Here is a 25,177-nt window from a genome sequence, read left to right as displayed (position 1 = left end):
CTCATTTTTGGGGTCCTCTGCCTTCCACCGCAGCCCAAATGAAGACTAATGATGATGGTCCCACCCCTCCACGGCATGCAAGAGCATCTTCTCCTTGAAGGGCAATGATAACAAAGATGCAGACAAGACAGGGCAATACCCTTTAAAACTCGGCTTCCTCTGCAAGTCAAGCCCATGTCTGAGCTGGTGGCGAGAGAACAGCTCAACTGATGATAAGGAAAATAGCAGACCAGGCAAATTTAGTTAGACTGGATTATGGGAGACCAGTGCTCCCCAGGTTCTCCACAGAAGAAGTATAGTCAGGAGTCTGCGGTGAGCCGTTCCAATGAGAGGCAATAATTGAATTTGTTTTCATTTAATTTGAAGGGCCTTTAATTAAAAGCCAAGCCTGTGTGTGCAGAGAGATAAAGCTGAGCACATGGAGACCGGGGGTAATTTGGGTGCTGAATGCAATAATTAATTGTAAACGTGGAGGTCAGGAGACGGGCTCTATCTCCCTGCAATCAGCACGCCGCGCCGGCCAGCCAAAAGGAATGGGCTCGCAAGCGCCGGAAACGCTTAAGTGATTTTTGAAGCCTTAATAGCAATTATAGAGCAGCGTGGAGGTTAATTTGCAGAGTTCATTAATCAGAGAAATAAACACATCAGCGATCGCCACGGAGAGGGAAAGCGGAGGAGCCTGCCTCTGAGATGGAGAAGGCCGACCTCGGCACCGATGCTAACCAGGGAACCGGTGACAGCGGTTTGCATCCTCAACTCAGGGTGAACCCTGGCTTTTCACACCCAACCACTAGCTGTAAAACCCTTGGCCACTCACCCTGGGGCTCCTGCTAGCCAGAGCTAAATATTCCCCAGCTCCATGAGGTGTTAACTGGATAACAAGACCTCATCGCTCTCCAGCTGGTAACTCCGGTCCTCTCGGTCCTCCTATTCCCCTGCAATCTCAGCTTTTCATCGGTTATTATTTTATAATTATTATTGAGAAGCTTCTCAATAACCCTGGCCACCAGCTCTGAAGTTACAACTATCACCCTCAAATTGAGAACTCGCCCCACAACCGTAACACGGGAGTCCTGAAGTCCAGCCCTCCCGGGAGCATCCCCTCCCCAAAGCTTAAAAAAAAAGAGATGGAGCTTTAACTTCAATGGTAAGATATGCGAGGACACAGAGCGTTTGTTAAGGGACAACACTTAGAAATAAAGAAAATGGCTTGAATCTTATCAGGTATTAATGAGGTTAACAGATACGGGGCTTTCTGGCCATGAGAAAAGAGCAGCAGAAATATCTCGGGAATGAGGTGAGGATAGCAGCAGGACAGAAAGGGGCAGAGGGGTATTGCTGCTGCTTCACATGGCTTAGACAACATGGAGTTTTGCAGCAGGAGGAAAAACACCGCAAGGAGCCAGGGGGGCTGGCATCACCCCGCGCCGAGCAGCGAGAGACGGCGGGCAGCAGGAGAGCTTTGGCAGAAGCCTGTTATAAAAGGAGAGCGCTTGCAAGATGAGGCTGGAGACCTCCAACAGCTCCCCGCGTTCGTTGGGCTCTCCCGACTTGCCCTCCCCTTTCAGCCTAAGGAGAGGTGACAGAATGGGGTAAGGCTTTAGGGAGGTGCGGTGATGCTCCACGCCGCCGGCCCCGCTCTCAGGGGAGGTTTTTGGAGGAGCTGGGCAGCCCCTTCCCAGGCTGGCGGCTGGGGGACCAGTGGGAAGGGAGCTGCAGAGGATGCACACACATGGAAAGGCGTTTAAGGGAGCGGAGCACTAATAGCTTTTTCTCAGGCTGGTAATTGCTCCCTGGAGAAAGGCTGTGCATTGCACTGATTTTTTTTCCCCTCCTTCCTTCCCCACAGTCTATTTCAGGAACTGGTTTCTGATGCTTTTTTTAAAACCATGGATGTACTTGCATGGAAGACCTGTGCTTCCAAGGCAATGGGCAAAAGAGTCCAAATCCAGCACAGACAGGTCTTGTCTTGCTGATGATCTTTTTGTCCTAGTACAATTAACAGTAGCCAATTAGCCAAGCCATTGCCTTGGCTCTTCTGCCACTTCAGGCTCTGTTATCCCTGGGACCTCCACACGGGAAATGAGTTTTACAAACCTCAACACGCTTCAGGGATTTGTTTTTACAGGAGCAGCTGTGTTCTTCAAAATATTGAAGAGTAGCTATGACATTAAAGGAAAAGTGCCAAGCTCGGCACCTGGGACAGAATAATCCCCCACGCTGGTACAGCTGGGAAGGGATGAGCCGAGCAGGAGAGCCGCTGAGAAGGACCTGGGGCTTGCAGTGCACCTCAGGTTGAAGAAGATGAGCCACCGCTATGAAAGAGGCAAACCAAGTACCAGCCTACAACGGCAGGAGCACGGCCAGCAGATCCAAGGAAGGCACCATTCCCCTCTAACCGGCACCAGAGAGAAATCGATAACCAGCGCACATACGTGTCTCTGTGACCGCGGTCATCTCCTGCCCTTCCTGCGCGCTCCTAACGGGAGTCCTATAACGTTACCGATGGGCAGCTTAATGCATCTCCTCCGTGCCGATCTCCTCCTCTCCCCCGCCTCCACTAACTCCAAGTCTGGGGACTCAGCCAGGATCAGCGTTAACTTTTCTGCCTGCTAGAACTGTGCTTAATTAAACATTTTAATTAAAATCTACAAGAGTGATTGCCCCTGTCATCCTCTGAAGGGAAGGCTAATAAAGTCCCTTTTATCCAGTCCAACGAGCGGCCCAAGGACGTGCTGCTGGGCAGCAGTCTTGGGTGGCAGCAGCAGAAAGTGTCTGTAAGGAACCGGGTCCTTACCTGCACCCAAGCAGCAAAAGCCGGAGCAGAGCCAGAGCCCGGCACGGACACAAAACCCGGACACTTGGAAGCTTGGACACGGAGACAGGAGGATGCAAACCACCCGGTAAGGTGGCATCACTCGTTGGATCTCATTTCTTCAAAGGATTCAGACCTCAGACCTTTGGAAAGACCTTCAAGAAACTGCTTTCACATGACAAGCAACCTCGGTTAGCATCGGGGGGGGGTGGTACACGTCAAGCCCACCTTGCACCGGCTCCATCCATCCTCTCTTTTCCTCTACACCCCTTTTCCCGCTGCCTGCTCCCGCTCCCCGTCCAAGTGCCGGAGCGACGGCGGTGGCACAGAGCGTCCTCTTAGCGCTCACCCTGATTGCAAGTGAAGTGTTTGAGCAGGATTTCAAAAGTTTTCTCCCTCGGTGCCCATCAAGAACAAACAAAGTATTTGTTGTTGGTAGAGTAAAAAATTCATCAAAATCAGGAGCAGAAATGCACACATCTACGTTTGAGTAAGCAGGGAAGAGAACACGCTCGGAAACTTTTTGATCAGAGCACAGAGTCTCAAATCCTGACAGAGAAAATGTATTCATAATTTATTAAAAAAAAAATTTATAATTTATTTTAAAATTCACCAGGCTCCTCTTTTTTTTTTTTTTTTTTGCCTCCCTTCTGACAAACAAGATTTTCTGTAATTCCCAAGAAGGGCGACCGACAGAACAATATTGCTGAAGGCTTCTCTCTGCTTTCAGAGGTTGGGAACGTGAAAAGACGCAGTATCAGTGCCGGAGACACCCCCCACCCTGCATCCCTGCTGCCCTAAACCCTCCCAGAGATGCTTCTGCTTCCCAGAGCCCCCCTCCCCTCCGCAGGGGCTTTACAGACCCAAAGTAGGACCCCCCGAGCCCCTCAGCATCACCTGGCCGGTGCATCGCAGCCGCCTGCCCGGCTGCCGGCGGGTACCACCGCCCCGCTGTGCCCCGTCCCGCATTGAACCCTGGCTCTGACAGGTGAAAAAAAGAAGCCAGGGCAGAAGGCTGCAGCTCTGAACCCTCCTGCTGTACTCTTTATCCAGGAAGATTATGAGGTTTACTGCTGCTTCTCCATTACCCTAAATAAAGCAGCCTTTCAAAATTGCTTCAGACGTATTAGATCATGTACTTTTTACACTTCCAGAGGCACTGGTTATAATATCTTTTTAACAACACCGGGCAGAATCTATTTTCTTCTTCCACGGAGCTGAAAAATACTGTTTTCTCAAGGAAGAAGAAAAAGGAGGAGGAAAAAAAGCTATTGATTTTGTTTAGGGTCAGAATAAAATATCTTTGGAGTGGGTGTTGAAATCCTCAGCCACGAATTATTTCCAAAGTGACAGTTTGGGCTGTGAAGATTTTTCTCGTGAAATAAAACAAAATAAATGAAACATTGTGTTCTTCTTCTATAGGTATACATTTGAGGTTTCCACCGGCTCCAGCTGGTTCCTGCTGGGTATATTTAGCATTTCAATCTATTCCTTTCCCATTCCCATCCCTGCTGGAGTTGATGCACAGCCAGGACTAAACCCCGCTCGCTGCCCATCCGGAGTCACGCCATGCCATGGGGCAAAGAGAAATGTGACGGGTGGGATCCGGAGGCACAAGTCTATAAACCACAAGTATCAACAGAAGTCGTCCCCCCCGATGCCCAAGGGACGCTGTCGGCTCTCCGTTCCACCCTGCCCCTCTGCCATGCAGAAGAGAGGACGGTACCCGGCCCGCCGCGATGCAGCATCCCTCCGGCCAGGACAGGCACTTCTCACGCTGCTTTTGAAGGCAAAATACCACTCAGCTGGGATTCACTTCTCCAAAGAGTCAGAAAATTAACTCCCATTTATATGCACAATCCACTTCCCTCTAATCTATCCACCTATCTCTGCTCTTCTGCTGGTACAAGAGATGAGTATTGGCTTTAAACACAATAATTTCTTTATAAATAAAGAACAGGCAACACTTTTGAAAGGGAAACCAGATGTCTACCTCCCTCTTCTGTGCTTTCTGCTCCTCAGCATTGTGTGCGGGAGATAGAAACACGCCACTAGAATGAGGAGAGCCGCAGGTCCCTGCCTTCCTCTCTCAATTTTATTTTATTTATTTAGATTTATGCAAATGCCAAAAGAGGTCACCTATCCGTATGCTCTCAATGCCCTTGACGTAACTTTAAAATGCATCATAAAAATGTCCTGTGCGCCGCAGTATAATTCAGTATCGCACACCACCAGGAAGGCAGGTAACAGAAAAGCCAAAATCCTCCCCTCCTGCCAATGGATACGCTCCCTCCCCTGGCAAGCACCCGCGCACACACGTACATTTTAGCTTCCATCAGCTCCTTCCCTTCACCATCACCTTCTGTTCAGGGAAGCCGCAGCCTTTTTCTCCACGCATCTGCTACTCGGCTCAACATCTGTCCCCTACCAGTCGCTCCATGTCCCCCGTCTGTGGCTTTGGGCAAAGCAGCATCCAGGAGCCGCTCCTGCCCCAACCTGCCATCCCCTGCAGCAGCCACCGGGACCATCCAAACCCTGCCATCAGATCAGGACCCCTTGCTCTTCTCCATGCTTCTGAGCATGGTGGGCTTAGAAACCTCTTGGTTTCGTGGAGCCAGCAGCAGGTAGAAATAACAAATGTGCTGCAAAAGCATCAAAAAAATTCACCCGAAGTCTGACCTCATGGGACTGCCAAACTGGTCGCATGGTGCTACCATGTTGGCAGCAGGTCAAGGTACCCCCAAGCGTTGTGACACCAGGGGATGGTCTGAACCATGCTCCTGCTCAGGACACTGCACCACCAACACGGCCACACCTGAGCCACCAGCCAGCCCAAAATCCAGCAGCATTTTGGGGGGGAAAGACCTGCCCATGATTCAAGCCACCACGAGGATGTGATGAATTTTTAATTCCTGAACCTCCTGGAGCTCAACCTTCAACCAGGAGCAGAGCTCCCCGCTGCCGGCGCCTGCCTTCAAGATGCCACAGGATTTCTCCGCAGCAACTCTTCACGGTTCCCGGCCATCGCTCCCTTGGGAACATGCGCAAAGAGTGAACTAATGAGTCTATTAGACTTAATTAAGCTAATGTGAAATTATTTACTTAATCTGGGAAGATCTTATGATGGTGAGAAATCCCCACGGAAAAAAGCATACAGCTGCCTCACACAGCCTAGCGAAAAGCTCGCGAGCAACCGGTTGCTGAGATCCTCAACTGCACGGCAGCAGGGGCGGCGCGGACCGGGGGGCTCAGCTGAGCCCCTCCTGCAACCAGCTTTGGACCACACCGCCGGCTCAAAGCACCTGGCCGCTGCTCCAACGCATGCCGACATCACCGGCAAAACCAGCCAGGAAGCCCCGGCCGTGTTTCGCCTTCATTTTCCAAATGCAAAAGTTTTCAGCCGTGGTTGGCCGCTCTCTCTCCCACGGACGGCGAGCATCCCTCGTCCCCCAGCCCCGCATCCAGGCTGGACCTCATCGCAGCGGGTAAGAGCGGAGGGGGAGCGCACAGAGCAAAGGCTGCAGAGAGGAAAGGGGATTGTGCTTCGCGCATTTTGCTCGCTTTTTTTTTCCCTAATGTAAAAAAGCTTAACGCTTGCTTTGAATTCTTAATACGACTGAGTTCTTTTTGCCACTTATTTTGTTTTGTCATGCACTACATACAATTACACATCTCTAATCCGCAAATCCTCCCCCGACACCAGAACACGTGCCAAGTCTTTACTTTCCGCAGCCGCCGCATTAAAGGCCTTTCGAGATTAGCTGACATCGCGGAGCAGCGGGATGCCCTTGCATCACCCACAGCTGCGATGCTCCGGTCCAGGGACAGCCGGGCGGAGTGGCTCAGCTGGAAGCCCCCATCCCCAAGGACCGCCACTCGCCACGGCGATGCCCCATCTCTTGCCCTGCATAGAGGAGGGGTCCCCAGCTCCGGCATCGCAGCCGGGAGCCCTCGCTGGGACTAAGTCCTGGAGAAGGAGCCTCCCTCCATCCCGGCTGCAAGGAGCTCAGCTCAGCATCTCTCAGACGGAAATCACATTTCGCAAATCTCTCACAGTGAATCAACTCACCAGTCAGAATTAGCTCAGCAAAAACTGGCAGGCAAATGATCTAATTAATAATCAGCACTATCAGTAGGTTCCGCTTTTCTCTGGCAGTCAAATAGGCGAGAGCTTCTCTGCAAATGGGAGGCGCGGCTACCTGGGAACAAGATGTCGTTATTGCCACAAGGTCGGACAGTGGCAGTGCCGCCCCGCTCACAAGTCACCTCGTCAGGCCACCTGCAAGGGGACACCGAAGGCTCGGTGGCCCCTTGTGACACCCGAGCAGGCAGCGGCTCCCCAGGGACAGCAGAGCTGGCTCAGACCTTAGAATCATAGAATCATACAGGTTGGAAAAGACCTCTAAGATCATCAAGTCCAACCGTCAACCCAACACCCCCATGCCCACTACACCATATCCCTAAGCGCCTCATCTGCACGTCTTTTAAATACCTCCAGGGATGGGGACTCCACCACTTCCCTGGGCAGCCTGTTCCAAGGCCTGACCGCTCTTTCAGTAAAGATATTTCTCCTAATGTCCAATCTTGGTTTCGCATCCCCAAGTGTTTCCACCAAACGCAGGGAAAGCGGAGCTAAAGGCTACCCCAGCACATAGATCATCGCTTGCAGGCTCTCCCCTGCGAGCACCAAGCCCTCATCCAACCCTTTGGGGGTACCAAGGTCCTTCTTGCACCCCGGCACCCCACTGTCCCCATGGGAAAGGGGTCAGCAGGAGCATTTCGTACAGAGATACAAATGGCCAGGGAGGGTGCAAGCAAGGACAAGGGTTTCCCTCGACGCACAAGGCTTCGCCGCAGCCTCGGAGCCTCTCCCGACCCCACTCAGGAAAATAAGAAGGAAATAAGAGAGGTATCAATTTCCAGAGCTCAGTGCCAAAATCCGGCCTTCGCCTTTGAAAGCGTAATTTATTCAAGCTGTTTTATTACTGCAGAGCCCAGCATAGACAGGGGATTATGGAGAGGTCACAGCTGGAGCAATAACAATAATAATAAAAAATAGTTAAGTCGGGAGAGTATCTTGTGTGGGCTCATCATGCATCAGGGAGACGCCTTTTTTTGAGCCAAGGTGTTTTAAAGCAGTCAAAGAAGAGCATCCTGCCCCGCCACCAACTTAACACAGAAGTGGCATCAAACAAACCTTTGGGGGAGCAAACACCCCCTCTGTTTGTGAACCCAATTAGGCATATGTTGAGGAAAGGGTGTATGTATATTAGATTTTAATTAAGCAGTGTTAATTATAATCTATGAGATGTGCTTACTGCTTATCTGATAATTATGAGAAAGCCAATTTGGCTGCTGGCTTGTGACTAATTAAGTGGAATTAGTAATGATAATTATAGATTTAATTTTTGTTTGCCTTTATTGCCCAATTGGCTTCGAAGGGTGGGTGGGGCGGGTGGGGAAGGGATAGGAAAACCCATGGATTTGGCCCAGAGGACGAGGACCCGCCTGGGACTTCCCAGCAAAAGTGGGATTTTCGGTGGCAAGAAAAACAATGTGGGGTTAAAAAAGAAAGTTTGGTGGAAACTGCTTGACGCAAACAAACTTCTGCTAAAAAGCAGCAGTTTCGTGGAGAGATTGGGCTGTTTTTTGCTAGCCCATTGCGCAGGCTGCTGGGGTCTTGAAAAAAAACTTGACAATTTGGGCCATTCGGGGAGTTTGGCTTTTCCAACCAACAGAGGGAAATTCCCTGGGGATGTCTCCCCTCCCTCCCACACCCGCCACGACCCCGACTCCTGCCAGGAAGAAAAAGGCGATTTTTGAATGCTTCTGACTTATTTTTTCCCCAGTGTAATTGATAGGCTATAAAATAAAACATCAAATACCACAAAAACTGCCCAAGCCCTGGGAATGGGACTTGCATATTTTTCAACATGCCCACAGATTGCTACTGCTGCCTGGCTGCACGTCTCCTCGAAATAGGCATCTTCTTCCCCCTTCGAGTACGCACCGTGGTCACAGGCTGCCGAAGCGGTCCAAAACATTATAGGATAGCAAAGCTTTTGTAAGAGGCAAAGAATAAAAACACAAGGAAAGGGAAAAAACCTAAATGTATTGCAGCTGGATTTTTAAAAGGCCCAGATAAACTCGCAGCTGCACGACACCACGTGGAGCTATGCAAGCTAAGCTAATGATAATTAAATCTCCTGCTGCAGGGGTGAACTGCAATTTCACGCTAGGCCTGATGCCTGGGATGAGATTTATCCCGGGAAAAGCCACAGCGGTGGTGTGGGGACAGAGGGTCGGACCGCGGAGCCATTCCGTTCACTTCCCAGGCAAAACCCAAGCGGAGTGCCGGAGCTGGGGATGCTCTGCCCAGCTCCTTCCCGCAAACTGCATTTCTAATCTCCAACGCCGAGCTAAATAATACATGACAATCTCAGGTATAAATTACAGGCAGCAGCGGCGGGGAGACAATGCGGGCTGAATGCATTAAAGGCAACAGCCCTGTTGCAGCCTGACTCGTTTGCAAGACCCCGCTGCAGAGGGGGGGTCCCCGCCGAGGCACCCCCAGGTCGCGGCGGGGCGAGCTCTGCGAGGACGGCTCGGTGCAGGGCTCAGCTCCGGGGAAAGCACCTGACCTGCCTGCAAAGTCGCTTTTCCCATCTAAATCCAGGGATGGGAAGCAGCCTCGGGAAGCGGCTGCGGGGCCGAAGCGCTCCTCTTTGCACGCCGGATGAGTCCCCGTCGGTGACCAAAATAGCCACCGCGCCCAGCTACTGTACAGCTAAATTTGGTCCCCAGCCCCCCGGATAAATGAACGCAGCACAAGGCCATTAGCCAAGATTTCTCATCAGAAAACCTTCACCGCGGCAGGCAGGGACGCAGCCCTGCCAGGAGCCTGCCTTCACGCCTCCCGAGGAAGAGGATGGTAGGGAGGTGATGCTGCTTTCTGCCAGGCAGAGGAAGCAGACGTGAGACACAACCCAAGTCCTGGCCACTTGTGAGCATTAAAGATTATTTGCCAGACAGGCTAGCGCACCGAGCTGTGTGGTGGCTGGGTAGGAGGAGGAGCACAAGAGATTAAATGACAGCAAACTCACGATTTCTTTTTTTTTTTTTTTTTTGCCTTTTTTCATTTCAGCACCGACTTGAAAATAGGCCTGTTTATAAAGGGAAAAATTCCCCATGAGTCAGGCGGTTTTCAGACAAAAAAAAAATAGCCAGCATCAGCCTGAAGTGACCAAAACACACACTCGGATGGACAAAATGTGACTTCGTTCCTAATGACGCTCGGGGCTCGTGCAGCCGCGTGCACCCCTACAAACTCCCTCCGCGGTTCCCACCTGGAGCCGCGATCCAGCAGCGCATCGGGATCCATCACAGCAGAGCATCCCATTCAAGTGCGTTCGCCGTACCATTCATTCAGGCTCCTGTACTTAACTTCTCCGCCATACATCTACTACCTTCGCTTCCCGTCCTGAAGAGCTGCAGGATTCATTGGGAGGAGATGCAAATGGCTTCGACGCCGACCTCATGCTCAGCTCTGCAAGGAAATCGTTCATTTGGATTTCCCTGATGAGCGCCAAGGTAAGAGAGGTCAGTGTCCGGCCCTAGAGAGATAAATAAGAGTTGAGAGAGGAACTCAACTCTTGTTGAGCACTCTTATCCATGGTTGGCAAAGGACGAGTTGCCATGCACTTACCTACCCCTCTGAAAAGAGGAGAAATAAGGTTTTAAGAGAATAATGCTTCATAATACTAGGCGTGCTGTTGGATAAGAAAAAGACAAGGCAGAAGCCAGGAGCTGGTAAAAGCTACAGCTTGTAATTTCATTGCACCTTCTCTACTCAATAAATGGGTTTCAGTCAGAGCATCTCTTCCATCCAACCCAAAAAGGATCTGAAGGGTAAGTTGATTGCATTGATCGTGCATGCATTTTCCCGGCAGGGAAAGTGGCCCAGTCCCTCGCTGCTCCCGTCCAAAGTACTCCACTTACTTATTACGGGAATATCGCCAGAGACTCCAGGGCCAGGGAGCGGGATGCTACGGGGAATTCATTACTCTCTGAGTGCTAGGAACATTAAGAGAGAAGGCAGAGCAGGGGGGTATGGCAGCGGCTCAGCCGTTTCCCCATCACCGCCACTGGCAGCCTATCACTCCTGCTACCGGTTTTGACAGCCCCAGGGGATCGTTCTCACAGGGCTGTCGTTAACCCTTACGAGAACCGCACATAGGAGCTTGCCTGCAGGGAGGGCAGCACGGATCTGCTGAGACCTGCAGCTCCTGCCCGCCTCCCTGCCACCCCTCACACCTTACGCGTGCATCCTCCTCTTCCTCCCCAAGCAAGAAACTCCTCCTCCACCCTACCTAGAGCCCTACGCCCGGCTGTGACAACGCTCAGGCAGCCAGCCCCTGAGCCAAACCCTCTCCTCTGCTGCTCCCAGGCTCCCCGCCGCTGCAGTCTCCTGGTGCACCCATCCCCGTCCCTAAACCCTGCCTCTCCTCCCCGAGGGGACAGGGAAGAGGGTAAATCACTGTGGGAAGCAGTGCCGGACTTGGTACGAAACAGAAACTCTTCTCGGTAAGGCCACCCCTGCCATAGGGATGTGCTGGCACTGCTGCCGTCGCCTAGCCTAAACCAGCCACAGCACGGGGCTAGCTGCAGAAACGATGGGTCTGCGCCCAAACTGGACATCAAACCCCAAAACGGGAGCAAAAGGCTGAGCGCAAGGTCTGTGTCCAGCCGACATGCCCTTCGCCTTCAGCCGCCCGGTCGTTCCCCCCCCGGGGATGGCACATGCGTCCGGGCGGTGGGAAGGGAAGGGGACATCCCGGAGCAGCGCCAGCCTCCCTGCTCCGCTGCCGTCTCCAGAGGCAGCAATGATAGGCAGGAGACAGGAGGGTTGGCAGCCTTTCAGCAGGGGAAACGGGGTCGGGGGGACCTGGCTTTGCTAATTGACCCCCAAGGAAATCACCTGCCGACACAGCAGCGTGCTCCAAGCCACCTCCGCCTCTCCCTGCAAGAGGCTGAGCCGTGCTTTGCCGTAGCGTCTTCGAAGCAGAAGGCTATCAGCTCAAAACAGCCGAGACCTTTAGCTCAAATCCATTAATCCTCTTTATTAAACCCGGGTCACCTCTGAGTCCTGGCAAATTAACCAGCATCTCCCCACTGCAAGTACATCAAGAGGAAACGTGCTGTACAGCGCCTGTAATTTTCATGGACCAGGGCTCCGGGGTCAGAGGGCTTCCCGGGCTCCATTCTCTGCCTTTGTCAATTTAAAAGGGAACATCGGCTTGCTCTTGTATAAATTACAAGAGTGGCAGAGCAGGGGCTCGGGGCGGCCGCAGGGCGCTCTGCCGGCTGCAGCCGTGCCAGTGGCTCCTCTCCTGCCCGAGGACGGGAGCAGGGGACAGCGAGGCCACAAGCACCGAGTCCCCTGGGGGGAAAAACAGGGTTGGGGACATCCTCCAAGCACACCCTCCAAACAGCTGGGCAGCCGGGGTACCGCGCTTGGCATCCTCCAAGGCTACCTTGGCCACATGCCTTCTTGCTGCTTCTAATAAATGGCACATCCCCGGTGCCAGCCCAGCTGGGGAGCGAGAGAAAGAAAGACTGGAAGGGCTTTGCTCCAACTCAGAAGTGGGTGGAAAATTGTTCCCTTGTTGCCTGAAATTTCACCATTTGAAACGTCTCCCCCTTTCTGCGCTATCCTGTTGGAGCCACTCTACTCTGAATACTCACCAAGCCAGCAGCAAAGCGAGAGCGGCTCTATTTCTGAAGAGCCAAGGACATTTAGCTGGGCTGGGGAAGACCTGGGGCCAAATCCCTTATAAACACTAATTATACATCCAGTAGAAGAGCTCCAAAAGAGAAAGCCAGCCCAGCCTGAGGAAGAGAGACTGTGTGTGGGCTGAGGGATAAGGGCAGAGCAGGGACTGGAGGTCACAGCACTCTCCTTCCTGGGATGGGTCTCCTCCTGCTCCTAGAAACAGCATCCTCAAGACAACCAAACTTTCCAGAGCCAAGCAAACAGTGCTCATACATTTTGTGAGTGAAGAAATAGACTTTTTTCAAGGGGAAAAAAAAAAAAAACGTGGGAAAATGTCCAAGTGGCTCTGTAAGAGCTATAAGCATCGTATCTATTCCCCTATGACAACTCCACACCATGGCACTTCCCACCGCACTCTCCAGCCGTAGCTCTACCGCAGGGCTATAAATCCACCGGCTTTGGCTGAAGTTGCTCCGGTTTTACACCAGCTTAAACCAGCAGAGACTCAGCTGGGGAATCGTGATCCAAATGCCGGGATGCTCACCCTTAACGCAGTCCGACAGCACGGGGGTTCTTCCACCTGGGTTTGAGTTACAGGTAGAATTAGTGCACGGCATCTTAAATCTCAAACAATCAGTTTGTATCACAGCTTTAGTTTTTTATTAAAAACATCATTTCTTGCTGTATTTAATCACCGCAAGGTCATTTCAGTGACAGTTGTCAGCATCCTAGCCAAGGAACCAGAGGAGCAGAGCCCTGTCCCGCTGACCAGATAAAAGGAGGAGATGCTGGGTTTCATTTCCTTGTTTTCAATTGAGAGGTGCCCACCTCGGTGTGCAGATTAAGGTGTGGGTGGGCCGATGTCAGCCCCCCGTGGGCTGAGATGGGAAGCTGCCGCTCGCTCTGCTCATCAGGAGCCCCGAGGAGAGAAATTGCATAGTTCTCCCCGCAGCCCTCTGCCCACCTCGAACCAATTTCTGCTCCTTTTAATTCAATTCAGCTCCTCCTGACCTTGGCTGGCTGGAGTTGCAGAGTTTCTCTCAACAGATAGCACCAATTACAGAGGTGTGAAAATGGAAGGCTTTCAATTCGGAGAACAAACCCAAGAAACTGGGACTTTATTGAACTGAGAAACAGGGGGTGGGAAAGGGGGAGCGGACGGGGGCACGGGCTCAGAAATATTGCCTGTGCTTGCTCTAGAAACCAAATGCTTTGGCTTTTCCCTCTGCGGGGGAAGGCGAAGGCTTTGCCTGGGAATCGAGGCTGCCCCAGGGGCTGGGATGTTAAGAGGTGCAGGTTCAGGTGGGCAGAGCCGATGGCACTTGGGGACCAGGGATGCAAAACCGATCCGCTGCATCCCTAGCATCACGCCTCACTCGTTAGCGGCTGCAAGCCGGCGCTTTCACGTGCATTCCCCAACGGGCTGATTTCAGACCCCCGAAATCAGATCCGACAGATCTGACACAAACTGAGTTTGCTTCCCCGCCGCGGATCCGGGCTGGATTGAATCTGCAGCCCGATCCGCACCATTAGGCACACGCTTTTTGTCCACCCACGAAGCTATTGCCAGCCAAGGACTGCTGGGCCAAGCCTCTGGAAACCCGCGCCCCGAGTGCCAGCGTGAGCCCGGTTAGATCTGGGTAGGATCTGGCAGGATCACTTAGCTGACTGCCTCGGCAGAGGGATCAACACGCGGGCAGTCTTTATAAAAACCGCCTTCCTACTGCACAGTACCTGTGATGGTCAGAGAGTCCCCAGACAAAAGCAGGGGATGTTCAGTTCACGGGGAGGAGGCAGAGAGGAGAACCTCCCCGGGCTGAGCTCACTGAAGCTCTTTGCCCCACACGACCCGATGCTAAAACAAAATTAAATATAAAGCAAGAAGTCCTGGATGCCCGGGATAGAAAACGTCGCACGGCAAAAGGGGTTACTCTCATGCAAAGCAGTACCACCAAGTATGGTCCTCCATCAGCTCCGGATACTTCCATGTATTTCATGGGCAGAAGGATGCAGAAAAGCCTCCCCAAGACCTGAAAACTCTCCTCTCCAGCCCTGTCACACCATCTCCATCAGCTCAACACCCACGTACCAACCAAGCCCAGGATCTCCCTTCGACCCAGATGCGACCCTTCCCCGATGAGGACAACCTCATGTCACAAAGCTCTGCCTTCCAGGCCAACGCACAAAGAGCAAACAGGACCTCCCCATCTGAATTTTGGGCAACCGCCTGGCTGGCTGGCACATCTGAGCAGGCTCAGCATCCCCTTTCGGAGGCATCCTCCCAAGCCTCGGAGCTGGGGGGCCTCCAAAATGAAGTAGTGGCTTGTTTGGGTCTCTCTCTCAAGAGTTGCCACGATTCGGCAGGACTCTCAAGCTCGGAGGCGCGTGTTTTAAAGCCAGTGCACAGCACCTCCTGTATCTCCAGCCAAGCTGTGACCGCGGCTCCCCCCCAACGCCTGCCCATAAATCCTCCAACTCGGTAAACAGTCGAATTACGGCTCCCCGCCATTGCTTAGCTGCTTTTGACACTAATTGCTCTGCGGAGTGTGTGCAACTGGCAACACCTTATTAAAAGTGAAATATATTATACTGTCCACTTATTGCTACTTTATAAAGATAAAGTATCCCGAGGATACGGAAAGGCTGGCAAAGGCATCGACCAGCGGCCTCGGAGCAGCACACAAAGCAGACGCAGGGCAGGCATCGCCGGGACAAATGCGCGCTCTCCGTTAAATTGCAAAGAGCGTTTCCATTTGGAGCCCAAGGGTTGAGTGGAGAGCGTGCTTGAGAATTTCTTCCCTGTTCATCTCCTGGTTTCACCTCAGAGATCATCTCCAGACATCGCTGCCTTCAGTGTGGTGCAGCCTCTCCTGCCGGTGACACTAACCAGGGCATCGGCTGCTCTGACGGTCATATAAGTGCAAGCCCAGAGCCCTGTGATACTCCAGCTCCACATCAGCTCAGCACAGGGATTTTAGAACCCAATGTATTGATCTCACAGTCTTTCTCCCGTGTTTCTCAAAGGAGGAAACCAAAACCCACTATTTCACAAGGAAAAACGTGCAGAAACCTCCACTTCAGATTTGGAGCTACAGCGAGGACACGTCTTCTAACACGTGTCTCTGCACATGCCTCAGGCAAGTCATTTTCCCTCTTTATTCCTTGGCTTCCCTGTCTGCAAAAACAGGAACAACGAAATTTCTCTTCTTCGAGAAGTGTTTTAAGATCTACTGGAAACAACCACTACGCAAGAGCGAGACCTGATACCACCGAGTTTCAGTAATAAATGTTTCGATCCAGTCCCTCAGGCCTTGTCTCGCCAGGTAATTTTGGGAGAATTTTTGTTTTTATTTTGAATTGGTAGGCTGTTTCTGGTGGGGAACACGACAGGCAGCAGAAGACAGGAGGAAGGCAGGCACGGGGGATGCCATCGAAGGCACTTCTGCAGCCTGCGGTGCTCACAAAGAGATGGTGTGCGGGGAGGGCACAGAAAACCACCCGCGTGGGGGAAAAAAATCAGCTTCTGGGGACTCATTTTCCGCAAAATGGAGATATTCCTCATGTACATCACAAAAGGCATCACATCTACATCCCTCCTGTACCGTGGAGAGTACAGATGCTATTATTTATCACTTATTGGTCATCTCCCATGTGGCAGAGACAACAGACCCACCTCCCATCAGCTCCGAGGACCAGAAACACAGCCCGCATCGCGCTTTGATTCCTGAAGGAAATGGCGTGTCCTAAACCACAAATTTGAAATACCCCGACTGTTTGGTTCAACAAGTTCAAATCCAAGCAGGATCAATACCTTCTCACTCCTCAGGTATCAGCAGGTAATTGGGGATCACGCAGTGATGAGCAACCCAGTTTGCTCAGAAGCTGCAAACTTTAATCTTCATCCATTCCTGGTATACAGAATGGGGAGGGAGGAACAGATCAAAGGAGAACAGATCAAATTCAGCTGCATTTGGACCCAGGTTGCAGAAAAAGGGACTCATTCTTAAGCAAAATGGCTCTGACTTCTAAGGTTCAACTTGAGAGGACTCAAGTACAACACAAGGCGGAGAAGTTGCCACCTCTCCAGTGCAGCCAACCTGCAACCCCTGCGCCGTCCCCCTTGAGTTTTAGGCTGCTCCAAACACCCCAACTTTGCACCAGAGCCCTCTCCAGCTTCACACTGCAGCATCTGACCACCTCGACCTCTGCAAGTGCCTACGTCCACTTTCAGCTCATGGACCCGCTGTCCCATTTCCAACCCCACAGCATTTCAGCAAAGGGGCTCACGAGTGCCCGCACCGCTTTGTCCCACGGCACCAGCCCCGCCGCCGGCTCCGGTGAGGGCGAGGAGATGCTGGTCCACGCTTTGCAAGCTGGAAGGTCCCACCTGGAGGTTGCCACAGCCATGGAAAGGAGAGGTGGCAAGGTAGTCGGATGGGCAGAGAGAGAGAGAAAAGCACCACGGGCAGCAGAACGACCTATTTGACAGATTTCCCTGCCGATCACAGCTAACTTTGCTTAGAGGTTTTGACATCTGATTAATTATGTCGCGCTGGCTCGCCTCAAAAGGTTGCGTTTCCGGCAGCCCTCGCCTTTCATCCTCGCAGCGTTTGGCGGCCGAGCCCGCTCCCCTGGTGCCAGCAGAGGAGGGGACGGCGGGAGGGTGGCTTTGCCAAAGTCCTGGCCCGTCCCTGGGAGGCAGGAGATAAGGAGGGCGAGGGACGGCCGGGGACAGAGCCCCTTTGTCTGCGGTGCCTTTTGTCGCGGGCAGATAGGAGGCGGCTGCCTCGCGCTGACATTTCGGTGACCAAATTAAAATGCGCCGCCATGGAGACTAAATGTCATTAGCCTCATTAGAAGTGATCGCATTAAAATAAACAAAAAAAAAAAATATTAAAGTGGAAATTAGCCAACGCCATTAAATAAAATAACTACGCGGGCAGATCCGGCGAGGACCGTGCAGCCGATGCCAACGGCGATCGTCTGGACCGCCGAGCCGGGAAGGGGCCCAGCGGGAGCAGCTAAGGTCTCCATGGGCTCTGCTGCCACCCAGGAACGTGCCAAGACAGGTCCAGCCGTGATGTGGCCCCTGTTTGGGATAAGTTTATGGGGTCTTTCGGGCTTCATTTCCAGACAGTTGCAGGATGCTCTGCCCAGGCTGGCTGTAAGGACTTAATGCCCGTGTCCCCTGGGGCTGGTGCTGCCAGGACCTCTGCCAGCAGCTGCACCATGAAGGATGCACCCCGTGCGTGCTGCTCTAACAGGGCAGGGGCTTTTTTAGCAGCATCCAGGTTTCTCTCGGATGCTTCCCATTCGATTACTGGACAACAGCAACCTCATTTCGCTTATGCGCTGTGACAGGACCGCCGCACAAGGTGGAAGGCTTGGTGAAAGAAATGTTGGTTTGTCCTCATAAAGAGAGGAATTTTTCCTCTAACCCCTCTTGCTATGCAAACGCCATTTCCTTTGGGGCGGGAGAAGTCATCAGAAGGCCCTTGCAAGATCCTGCTTATGACAGAGCAGATTTGAAAGCCCAGAGATCTTCTTCCCCCTCCTTCCCTTCTGTCAAAAATTATAATCATCATTTTCCAGCTTGCTGAACAATCAAAGTGTGGCCTATATTCGCTGGAGCTCCTTCCACACGCCTCATGCATAGCAACAAGTCCAGGAAACAAAAGCCAGAAGTAAACAGTTGGGCAAGAGGAGGCGATGGGCTGGCAGGTGGACAGCAGAGGAACGCTGCTTGGAGAGCACGCCGTGGGGCGCAGCAGCCTGGCTCCCCCCCAGTTTCACCAGTTCGGAGCTGCTCTGAGGACCTGAAGCCCCATGTGAAGATCTCTTCTTCCGTGCTCTACAAGGAGCACAGAGAAGAAATGAGCCTGGGCAACGTGGTTAGTGGAAAGGGTAATGTTCCTGCTGTACCAGAAGGAAGCCCAAGCCCTCCTGCCGCAGGTTCAGCTGGTTTTCTCGTAGCTGAGGAGCCGTGAGGAGCTCACCATGGGGTGAGCCACGAAAGACAAAGCCATATCAAGCACAGGTAAACCCAGCTTGTTCCCCAGAAAGGTTGTATCCTCTACAGAAAACCCCACCGGTGCGCCAGCCCTGGCCAACACAAGGGACACCCGCTGTGATTTTGCTGTCCAGACAGTCTGAGCCGATGAGGTCCGGTCCCAGCATCCCATCCTGAAGCATGGAGCTCGCAGGGAGGTTTGCTGGGCTACCCCTTCCCCGCAGTTTGCAGCCCGCTTCAGTCTCCAGAGCTGTCAATCCAGCACTTTTCACTAGCGCTGAATTCACAGAAAAGTAAATCTAAAAATAACTCTTCTTTTTCCCCCTTCCTTGCCTCATCTCACACGTGTTCGGCGCGCACATGACTCTGCCGCACAGGCAACAGGTCCAACTTCCCCAAAACGGCTCCTCCCAAGGAGGCTGCTCCAGATGCTGATGCACCGACGGGTCTCTGCAGCTAGCTGAGCCTCGGTGCCCAAGGCTGATGTGTCCACCTGGGAAATTCAGCCCACGGAGACAGATCCAGGACATGAGAACCATGAGAAGCACGAAGTCCCCTTTCCAGAAAGCCCCTGAAACCACAGTCTCTGCTTTCTGCGACCGTGCTTCAGATGATCTTGAAGAGATATCACCTCTGCAAAACACTCTTCCCTGGCCCTGCCAGGAGAAGCCCACCACCTCCACGCAACTCAAACCCATGCCACAAACCACTGCCCTCCGCCACCCCACGCTCTCTGAGCCTAAGCTGGGACTAAAGGGAGAGCCCACCAGCTCCAAGGTCCCGCTCAGCCGGACCCCAGAATACCTGGGCTCATGCCACCATCAGTTCCCAAGGGCGATGCATCCCCTGCCATTCCCACCTCTCTAGACCTAGCAAGCCACCTTGCCTGGTCACCCTTCGAGGATGATAATGCAGTCCCAGAGCTTTTGAGAAGCAGGCAGGGAAGTGTTTCTTTCTTTTAAGCACGAAACGAAGAGGAGTTCCCTGGAAAAACCCACCCACTGAGCAGCAAGTGTCAAAGCCACCTCTGTATGTGCTGTTGCCGCATTGGTAATTATAAGTACCATGCCTTCATTAACGAAAGGGAGAGATGACTGGGAGGCAAGGAGATTTGCAGCAGAGCTGTTATTATTTTTAAGTTTAAATAAAAAGGAGAAGTGTGACAGCTGAGATCATTCCCCATCCTGCACACACCAGCAGCCGAGAGCATCTCAGGGGATGCTCAGCCCAGAACGTAAGAAGGGATGGGGACCAGTGTCCGGCTTTGCCTAACTGGGATTGGGAAAAGGATAGGGCTGCAAAGCCCAGGCTGACACAGGATCATGGAGGATGCTACAGAAAAAAACCCACAAGTTTTCCTCTATCGCCGTCCGACTGCAGCAACGGGACCCTCCCGGGTACCCTGCTCCCCCGCAAACGTGCTGGGGTTCATCACAGCACCCCAGCAGCCTCCTTCTCCACTCCTCGCCCTGCGACTTCGGTTTCTAACCAAGCAGAGCGCAAACTTCAAATTGCATATTCAAGTGTAAAATACGAACACAGCTGTTTATGCAGCTTGAAATTCGCCATAACCAAATATTCAAGCCTTTGGGGAAGATTTTCAAAGGCACCGATTAAGGTACCCAGCTCCCATCGGTGCCTCTGAAACATTTTTCCTTTTTCGGTTTTTCACAGGGATTCGCACCAGCGAAAGCTCCTCCACCCGGCCATCTGCAACTAGTGAATGCACAAAGAAGACGCTGTCAAAGAGAAGCTGCTGGAAAACGCAAAGCAAGGTTCACCACTTTGGGGCATCCTGGAAGGCAGCCGCCGGAGCCACCGGCCCCGAAAGCCACAGCTCCTGGAGCAAATTGTTCTGGAAACTTGTGTCGCAGGGATTTGCACGGAGCAAATGCTGCGTGTGCCCGTTCTCCCGTCATTTGAAAACGAGAGCAAGCGCTGCTCCTCCCCAGCAGAAACAAAACATCCTCCAAAAGGCCGACACCAGCTTTCTCCCTGTCCCGGGAGCCAGGGGACGGAGGAATCGACCTCCGACAAGGAAACTACAGCCCAAGCCTCAGGCAGAGGAAGACCAGGCAGTGTTTTTGGGCTGATGCCCGCCAGTGCACGCTGCCCATCCTGCTGGGACCTCTTTCTTCCCCAGCATCTCCAACTGATGGAGGACTGATGGCTGCAGTGCCTTATCCGCTACTATCCCCAGCCTTTGGGAGAGCACAGAAAATCCCTTTAAGTCCCTCTCGCTCATATTGAAATGACACTAAGGCAGAACTAATGTGCTCCAGGTACTTATTCTTGGGCTTAGTTGCAGGGATCAGCAGCCCTCCGCCAGTCTGGCAACCCCCACCGGAGAGAGGTGGCCACGTCACAGGGGGTGAAAAGCATGCTCCCGTGGCAGAGGCTTTGTACTAGGAAGGGATGGAAAGGTGTTTTTAACTCCTCCAAGGTCTGTTTCTTAACTTTAGGCTGGATTTACAAGCACCACCAAAGCCATGCTGCCCAAGCCAGGATGAGGCGGGGAGGTAAGGGGTTGCACAGCCGGAGTCTCTGGGGGGACGCAGAAGGCAGGTCCCGGGTGCAAGGGGTGACGGCAGAGCACGGGGGGACTCTCCAAGCTCTGCAAGCTTTATCTTGACCCCGATGCCCAGCAGCAGTGAAAAACAGGATCGTCCGTCTCACCCTGCGTTGCCAGATTTCTGACCTCTGGAAGGAGCCGCTGCCATGACAAGTCATTTCGCCACGGCAGCAAAGGCAGCAATATAAATGTCTGAAGAAGCTGATGTGCATCGATTTTTGCCACCTGTAGAGCCATGATGTCACACCGTAACTGCAGATTAGCCAGATATACTCCTCCCTGCCCCAAATGCATTTTCCTGTGCATCACAGCCCACCCCTGTACTTCTCAAAACAACAGCACCCAAAATGCCCAGCAGTTCAAAGCATTTGCCAATAGCTTGACAACTAAATTACCCGCGCCACCTCTCCATCCTGCAGCGCTGGGCTCGTTAAAAATCCTCAGCATCCTTCCCATCAGCAAAAGCCCACCTCAGAGAGCAACCGATGTCCAGCAACCCGCCTCCCCCAAGGCACCAGATGACAACAGCATTAACCCTTCGAAATTATTTTGGATGGAAACTTGTCTTACAAAGAAATAAAAAGCTGCAGAGTAAGACGCTATCTATGACCAGAGGGGTCAGGGTTTCATTATTGCATTAACCTTTCGTGTCTTTAGATTCCACAAGAGTAAATTGGTAATGAGACGACATCAGCCCCGATGGGAAAAACGCATCTTTCTTAACATAAGTTGGGGGGGGGGGAGGGGAAGAACAGAGGTGGGAGCAAGAGAAAGAGGAAAAAAACTGGCAAATAAGCTATTACAGCTAATAATAGCTTTGGAATGCTATTTTCTGCAGGAGCCTTCAAGTTGTGATGTTTCCCTTCACTCTAATTACACCTTCTAAAAGCAGGTTCCCTTCTCACTTTAACCACCCCGTGCAAAACTCCCGCAGGATTCAGCAAAAAAACAGAGAGGGAAAGAGTTCAAACTTCACAAACAGCCTCTGCGTATCCCAGGGGAGCATCACCTGCATCAAACACATGGGGTTACGCCTGCAAATAATAAACAGCCAAAAAAAAAAACCCGCTCTGGGAAGGTGCAGGCTCCGAGGGTCAGCAGGGACCCTCTGCACTGGCTGCCATCCAGGGAGACTTTGCCAACGTGACTTGAGTTACAGCCCACGGCAGTGAAACCACGACTGAAATCAATGCCACGGCCAAGTTGGGCAGGGAGGGAAAATATCCAGCCTCTGCAAGCCATGCAAAAATAAAAAGCGGGGGGAGATGTTCAAATCCCATGCTTCCAGGCAGGTGGTGATGGGTGTGGGGGCAGGAAGGCAAAGCACGGAGCAGCCAGCCCAGCCCACTGGAATATTTCCCTTCCTCTAATCCAGGCAGCAGGTTCCAGCTTGATGGATTAACGGCTGAGCCCAGCTGGGCAAAGTCCTGGGCTGGTTTGGCTCCGGGGACCTTCAGAGCCAAAGCAGATATTGCTGCTTAATAGAAATAAGAAGGGAAAGCTACAACTGTGTAAGCGCGGATCAAGAAACCTCTCCCAAGTTACTGGGGGCTTAAATGCACGGGCCTTTTCCTTCCCTGGCACGCACAGATGTCAGAGCTAGCCCAGGCCTTGGGCCAAACAGCCACGTCCCGAGGAACCTCAGCAGGGCACCAGCAAACCGCAAACGCTGTGTGCCAGGTCTCTGCCAGCTCCTGTAGCTTAAGGACACCTTGATGACAGCCCATCAAGTGTCACACGTCCTCCCGTTTGACCTGCACGGCTGCCTCGCATCCATTTCTTTGCGATTTTGATCCAGAGGAACCTCGCCTAGCAAGACGGTGAAAGAGCCAACGCTCTGCTCAGCACAGTCCCGGTGAGGCGAGCTGCCCCCACGCCAGGCACACCTGCCTTGTCTTCCTCAAGATAACATTTTCAATAAAAACCCCCTTGCATTCAGCAAAGTCAGGCAGCTCACGCAGCCGCGTCATCCTTCTCGCGCTCACGTGCTAAACCGCAGGTGCACCATTTTGGTTTAAGGCATGGCTGAAGAGCTGGAGGCACTGCCACCGCGGGTCCTCCGTCGGTGCCCCTCAACCGGCCAACGCACGCCCCAGGGGACGGCGCTGGCCCCCCAGGGCTGACCCACAGCCCGCAACCCCACGGAGCATCAGTGGTACCCGGCCCCGTTCCAGGGGCTCTCGTACCTGCTGACCTCGGGGTGCAGCGTGGCACCCGGGGACCCCGGGATGGTCCCACGGTACGAGCCTCCGCCAGCAAGTTTTAGCCCGAGTCCCCTCGTCTTCGTCACAGCTGTGGAAAGAGCTGTTTTCCAGCTGTGACACAGCTAACCTCTCCCCCGCCAGCCTCATCCTCTTCCCACACACGCCAGCCCTGCACAGCAAAGCGCTGTAACTAAACCATGGAAAGCTGCTGAAATTACAGCCGTGCCTCTTCCCTGCCCTCCTGAGTCCAACATAATTCTCGCTGACAGTCATGAAAAACACATGTTGGGTTAAGATCGGATCTGAGCCTCGACACCCAGTCCCCATCTGCTTGCACAGGAACCGTAATCTTTTCAGCTGCTAAAAGTGCACGCATCATCGTCAAAAAAAATGCCGGTGACTTTTCCCCCCCGGCGTGCAGCTCCGCTGCCCGTCCCCATCGCTCCCTCCCCGCGGATGCAGTGCAGGGCTGCGCTCGCTGCCCCGCCGCGACCCACCCGCCGAGCGTCAGCGGTGGATCCAAACCCAGCATCTCCCCCCTCATCCTCCCCTGGCGAGCCGTGGGGACGAGGCCAAGCCATATTTCGGGAGCCACCTGCTCGGCTCGTGGAGGTTGCGGCACCTTCGCCGCAGCCCGACGCGGTTCCCCCCGGGTGCCCGGATCGGGGGGGTTCGTTTTCACTTTGCAAAAGGGAGCGAGGGGCAGGCACCCGAGTTTGCCTGGCAGGAATCGGGGAAGCAGGGATGAGGGGGAGCACGGGGAATAACGTGACAGCTCGGGAGAGAGGGAGGGCACAGGAGATGCCCAACTTTGAAGGAGAAAAAGCTCCCTGACCTCATCATTTACAGCCAGAGGTTGCCCGAGGGGACGGACTCTGCCCAGCCGGGGGGCCAGCCCTGCCGCAGGGGACAGGCACGGCTGTTTGAACCCCGCTCGTTGGAAGCACTTGGCAATTCCCTGCTGCAGAGCAACTCGCTGCCTGCCTGCATGTGTGCGTTCGTGCGCAATGTGCATGAAGTCCGGATCCCCCACGCGCTTTCCCACCCCGCGAGCCGATGCCATCCCATCCCCTGGAGAAAAAGCTTTTTGCACTACCTGGGATGAAGAGCAGGGCAGTTGTGGCCGTGAAGACGATCCAGCAGGCAGGATGGTACATCTTGGAGCTGCGGTAGACTAGCGGCTGATTTGCTTGCTGCTTGCTGCTGCCGCCGCTGCTTTCGTCTGCGTTGAATTCTGAGCAGGTTTAAATCCAATGTTTGCAGAGGGAGGGAGACTGAGTTAGTGAGCTAGAGAGAGAGAGAGAGAGAGACGGGAGCAGGCAGTCAGTGTCTCTGATTTTTTCCTTGCACACGCACGCACACACACACGCACACACAACTAGCAGAAGGAGCACCAGGCTCAGTGCGTGCTCCGGGGAAAGCAGACCTCCTACCAGGCACCCATTGGTTCGAGATGCTGACTGACACACGCACACTCGCTCTTCTGCGGGTCTCACTCTGCAACCAGGGAGTTAAATGCGGGCATCGACCCCCTCAGCATCCCTCCAAGCACCGGCTGGCGGCGGTACGCGGGATGGAGGGAGCAGCCCGGCGCAGGGACGGGCACCGTCCCACCGACTCCTTGTGTTCCGAGCCCCTTTGCAGGCAGATGGTGATTTTTTGCCCCCAGGCTGGAGCCGGCCGATGGGGCAACCCCGGGCTTCAGCCCCTTGGCTCGCCCCTGCCCCGCTGCGGGCTCTGCTCCCCTCCCCGGGAAGCCGCCGGCAGCTCTGCCTACTGCCAAGAGTGGCAAACCGGCGAGCAA

General features: G+C 53.4%; 1 protein-coding gene across 1 annotated transcript in view; it reads right to left on the bottom strand.

The window, feature by feature from the left end:
* LOC142092697 (opioid-binding protein/cell adhesion molecule homolog) overlaps positions 1 to 24,776 on the bottom strand; it is a 301,027-nt gene extending 276,251 nt beyond the window's left edge. The window contains exon 1 of the mRNA XM_075173011.1: positions 24,470 to 24,776. Coding sequence (XP_075029112.1) covers positions 24,470 to 24,530 — 61 coding nt within the window. The 5' untranslated portion in view covers positions 24,531 to 24,776. The remainder of the gene's footprint in view (positions 1 to 24,469) is intronic.
* Between the last annotated feature and the right edge of the window lie 401 nt (positions 24,777 to 25,177).

Source organism: Calonectris borealis, chromosome 24 (assembly GCF_964195595.1).
Source record: "Calonectris borealis chromosome 24, bCalBor7.hap1.2, whole genome shotgun sequence".
NCBI classification, from domain to species: Eukaryota; Metazoa; Chordata; class Aves; order Procellariiformes; family Procellariidae; genus Calonectris; species Calonectris borealis.
Note: the sequence above shows the minus strand (reverse complement) of the source record. Positions and strands in the feature narration are given on the sequence as shown.